The 5,042-nt window shown below is 32.7% G+C and overlaps 1 protein-coding gene and 1 long non-coding RNA gene across 3 annotated transcripts; one reads left to right on the top strand and one right to left on the bottom strand.

Annotated features, from left to right (window-relative positions):
- The first annotated feature begins 6 nt into the window (after positions 1-6).
- On the top strand, positions 7-1,561 carry LOC116849498. The gene is made up of 4 exons (XR_004379145.1): positions 7-148; positions 293-995; positions 1,176-1,337; positions 1,450-1,561. It is a non-coding gene; the product is annotated as an uncharacterized LOC116849498 (long non-coding RNA).
- Positions 1,562-2,430: 869 nt separating this feature from the next.
- LOC116849497 (THAP domain-containing protein 2-like) lies at positions 2,431-4,052 on the bottom strand. 2 transcript variants are annotated; one of them, XM_032826689.1, is made up of 6 exons: positions 4,001-4,052; positions 3,790-3,923; positions 3,537-3,702; positions 3,087-3,201; positions 2,879-2,956; positions 2,431-2,780 (listed from the first exon to the last, which is right to left on the bottom strand). In XM_032826689.1, the coding sequence occupies exons 2-6, from the start codon at positions 3,897-3,899 to the stop codon at positions 2,542-2,544; spliced, it is 708 nt and encodes a 235-aa protein (XP_032682580.1). In that variant the 5' UTR covers positions 3,900-3,923; positions 4,001-4,052; the 3' UTR covers positions 2,431-2,541. The 2 variants fall into 2 exon arrangements, with proteins under 2 accessions (XP_032682580.1, XP_032682581.1); XM_032826690.1 differs by having other exon boundaries at positions 2,535-2,780; positions 3,567-3,702.
- Between the last annotated feature and the right edge of the window lie 990 nt (positions 4,053-5,042).

Below are 5,042 nucleotides of genomic sequence, written 5' to 3'. Positions count from 1 at the left end.
AATTTTTTATAAATATTAATATAAAAAACATAATGGAGCATAAAATAAAAATAAAATTATATTAAAATGACGCAAATAAGTGGAAACCTGGAGTCCATGGAGATAAACGAGATAAAAAAATAATGTTTACGAATATGTGAATATAAATGTATTTATAAATTAATAGATTATTATTATATACAATTGTATAATTTTAATGTTTCAGTTTTAATACATTAAAATTATACAATTGTATATAATATCATTATATCATTCATGGTATCATTCATGTTTGTGGCATAATTCTTTGCAGTAAAATCATTTTGGCAACATCGTTAAATATGGAATGAAGTCTGTGCAAAATTAAAGACAAGTTTATACAAGTTTACACAAGGAAAATAGCAGAATAAATAAATGGATGATAAACAAATATCAGATAAGTAGTTAAAATTTATACATATATATATATATGTGTGTGTGTGTGTGTATACATATAATAAAAGATTAATTATCTACATATTGTCTGTGACTGCGGATATTGTTGGACCGATTTTTTCCTTTCATTCATTTTCTTGTTTCAGCTTCACAGCAAACCATGTGCTTGCAGAATGTTTATAGTCAGAGAACAATCTCCTGCAGGATAAAATTGCCAAAGTGTGAGCCTTGACGTACATCATTCATGCATCATAGTTCTTTGCACCAGAATCAATTGTCACATCTGGAATAAAGTTTATACAACATGAAACAAGGAACACATAAAGAAGTAAATGGATAATAAAGGAACATATATCAGATAAGTAACTTATGTTTACACAAAAAAAGTACTAAGTATCTATATGCTGTGAAAAATTGCACATGTCGGGTTGATTGTTGCTTTGTAATGAATTTTGTTATTTTAGCCTTCTAATTAACCATGTGCTGGTCAAAAACACTTGAAATTATATCTAACATGGAATATAAGAGTATATATGTTACCAGCACTGCAGCGACAGATTGATGTAACAAACCAAGAGCAGGTTCGTGAAATATATTTTCCAATCTTTCTTTCATTGATGTCTTCGACAGGCCTTCTCGGTGTTCATTACCCTTGTAGTCTGTTGATTTTGGTTTCTTTCAACAAACAGGATATGTTCGTATGTCACCTAAACCTATATTCATATGTCACAATTTTATTATTGTTATTATTGTGATTTCAGAAATGGAAAACGTTTCTCAAACATCGAGGATCAATCCTGTAGCATTACTTTAGCAAGATGAAAAATCATATATTGGAAATGGAAAATGCAACAGCCATGACAAATCAAGGAGTAACAAATATATAAATATATAAACACTAAGAAATATCAAAAGAAGAATAGGTACTATAAATATGTTTATAAATTTATTTCTCTTTTTCCTATTAATTCCGATAACGAATGTTGCATGAATGATGTACATCAAGGCTCACACTTTGGCAATTTTATCCTGCAGGAGATTGTTCTCTGACTATAAACGTTCTGCAAGCACATAGTTTGCTGCGAAGCTGAAACAAGAAAATGAATTAAAGAAAAGAATCGGTCCAACAATATCCGCAGTCACAGACAATATGTAAATAATTAATCTTTTATTATATGTATACATATATATATATATATATATATATATATAAATTTTAACTACTTATCTGATATTTGTTTATCATCCATTTATTTATTCTGCTATTTTCCTTGTGTAAACTTGTGTAAACTTGTCTTTAATCTTGCACAGACTTCATTCCATATTTAACGATGTTGCCAAAATGATTTTACTGCAAAGAATTATGCCACAAACATGAATGATATCATGAATGATATAATGATATTATATACAATTGTATAATTTTAATGTATTAAAACTGAAACATTAAAATTATACAATTGTATATAATAATAATCTATTAATTTATAAATACATTTATATTCACATATTCGTAAACATTATTTTTTTATCTCGTTTATCTCCATGGACTCCAGGTTTCCACTTATTTGCGTCATTTTAATATAATTTTATTTTTATTTTATGCTCCATTATGTTTTTTATATTAATATTTATAAAAAATTACAATTCTTCGATATTTCTTGTTTACACTCTCCTATATCTGTCAAAAAGGTTTTGCAAACTAACAGACTCACTACTTAAACAGTGTTACTAATGTACAGAAATTAAAATTATATCGTCTAGAGGTTTTCGTTCGTACCGATACTATCCCCTCCACTTTTCGGGAAAATGTACTCTAACCGTAAGGCTGCTATACTGGCTGCATTCAAATTCCCTACCCGGGTGTACTCTAATATTAAAAGTGCTATAGTATATGTAACATATACTATAGTGTTTTTAATAATAGAGTGCACCTGGATGAGAATCTAAACGCAGTCTTTGAAGGCATCGAATTTGAAGGCTGCTAAATTTACTTCCGAACTTAACACTCTTAACTTCGGTTCATATTGTTTACGCATTCGGGTTTTATTTGCCTTACTATTTTGACGCAGTAAAAATTGCTTATTAAACGTACCTATATTGTTTAAGATATCCAGATGTTGTGAATCAAAGTTTTTTTTTCTTTAAAGATAACAGTACATTTTGCAAATGTGCAATACGCTTCTTGTATCGTCTATGTTTTTGCCGCAAACATTTAATTGTCTTATGTAATTCTTTTTTTGTATTTACTAGCGCAGTTCTCAGTAGCCGTTCTGTCGGCGTATCTTCCAACAAATGTGGCGAAACACTAGTTGCTTGATTTTTAACTTTGCGTGGTATAGTTTGTTGACAAGCAGTTTTAGTTTCTGTATGTAAAAGAAATGCAATTAATAAAATAATAACATTTATTAAATATCTACAAATAAAACAATAGAATATATATATTTTTTAAAATAATAATTACCTTTAAAAATGCTTAAAGTACTAGTATTTTTCATTATCGTTGTTTCATGAATATCAGCATAAGTATCTTGTACAGGATCTATAAAAAGAATTATTAGTTACATTATTTACTCACATACATATACATACATATATATATATATATTGATATATATTGATATCAAGTTTGTAATAATCTATTTTAATTATACATTTCCCATTACACAGACCTTTCCTTATATCAAATATTTCGATTGCCTTGGGATCATTTTCTTCATTGACACCTTCATTTAGTATTTTTTCCTTTTTATGAGAAGCGTCTATATGATTTATACATTCAATCTTCTAAACAATAAACATATACTTCATTAAATATTATAAAGTTTGGTTAACTCCATGTCCATATATACAGAGAAAAATATGAGAGTGGACAGGTTGGCATTTTGCTTGATAATGTTATTACTACATAATAGTAGTATAATATAGGGTGGAATTTATAGCGTGTTTTGAGTTTATCTAGAGATGATTTGTAGCCAATGAAAGAAATAAGCCATAAGGTATCTAAAGATAAACTCAAGACATGGTTACTGATAATTGCATCCATAGTGCAGCAAGAACTGTATCAAGCAAACTGCTGACTTGATCACTCTGAAGTTTCTATGCCATATATGTTGTTTTACTAGTGGAATGGCACCAGGTCGGATCCTGACACAATTAACAGATGTTCTATCAAAAGCATTTTCTGCAAAATGTAGCGAGCACAATTTTGCATTCATTGGTACATCCGTATCATTTAATTTCACAGCATCAAGCCACTTTGAACGTTCCTTTGCATTTTTTGGAATTCTATAATTATTTTATTCATGTTGTAAGTAAATAGATAACAGTAGCATATGTAACTTGTTTACAGTAATTATTGATATTAAAACTTACTTATGAAATGTAATGTTTTTGCCTTCAGATTTTTCCCATTGCAATTGTGTTTTATTCTTCCGGCTGTAACAACTCCTGCTTTTGCAGCCTTTTACGTAACAGTCTGGCATAATAAATATAGGTGATAATAATAACTGTAATAATAATTACTACATTAAATATTATAATCTATCATATTATTACACATTATTAGCGAATTAGGAAACTTAACCTGTAATTAGAGGTCTGTTCTTTTCCTCTATACTGGGCACTAGTGCAAGCAGTGTACACTAAAGGGAGCGGTGCACTTGAACACGGTGCATTTGGACACAGCCAATCACAGCACCGTGTGATTAGAGACATTTGTAGGGTCCCTTGGAACAGCGACTTGTGATTGGACTGTGTCCAATTGCCCCGTGTCCAACTGATATACACCCTACACTAAAATGTTCTTTTCAACGATTACGATGACTTTATGACGTCTTCATCGATGATCTTTTCTTCGGTAGCGGTAGGGTGCCATTACATGAGGCGCGGAAACGTGGAAACGCGGAAATGCGGAAGACAAAGGCTGCGTTCGAGGAGCTGCTATTTAGCGCTTTGAGCGCCTTTTGTCCTTGTTCAACTTTCAGGAACAAACAAGGACAGAGCACACTCATAGCGCTAAATATCGTCTCCCCGAACGCAGCCAAAATCTGACTAGATCTCCACGCGTTCCGCGTCTGTTTTGATTGTGTTACGTCCCGGCGGGTTGTGGCCACGCTGCCGTGAAGAATAGCGCTCGAACCCTGGCACGGGATCAGATCGCAATTTTTCGGGCTAAACGAATCGCGTGATTCTACCCGGGGATCCGTGCGATCAAGGGTAATCGCGATCGATTTCGCGCAAGACGCGTAGTATAACCACCGTAATGTAACCTTACGGTGGGTCGGATAGTTGCAGGCTTTAATCGTAGTTTCGCGCGTATAGAAATAATGTAGATAATGACTTACCAGTGGTTGTCCACCGTGCGGTTGCTCTCTGTCCCCCTGGATGGCGCTCTCGTGGCTTACGTGGATCGGCACCTCCTAGACCTCTAGATGCTGCTGACTCTGGGGAACCTCGTTCTGGATCGCGCGGCGGTGAGTTCAAATATTCAAATCACTTGTAATTGATCGATGGGCACTAGGAAGGAACATCGCAGTTTCGTTTAGGCGTAGGAGGAAATGTACCGTGTAAGGATGTTCGAATGAGAGGGAGTAGAAATAGAATTACTACAGATAATATATATATAT

Source organism: Odontomachus brunneus, unplaced genomic scaffold (assembly GCF_010583005.1).
Source record: "Odontomachus brunneus isolate Ranch 3 - 2012 unplaced genomic scaffold, Obru_v1 Obru_scaffold_117, whole genome shotgun sequence".
In the NCBI taxonomy this organism is placed as follows: domain Eukaryota; kingdom Metazoa; phylum Arthropoda; class Insecta; order Hymenoptera; family Formicidae; genus Odontomachus; species Odontomachus brunneus.
This window is presented reverse-complemented; position numbering and strand designations above follow the sequence as displayed.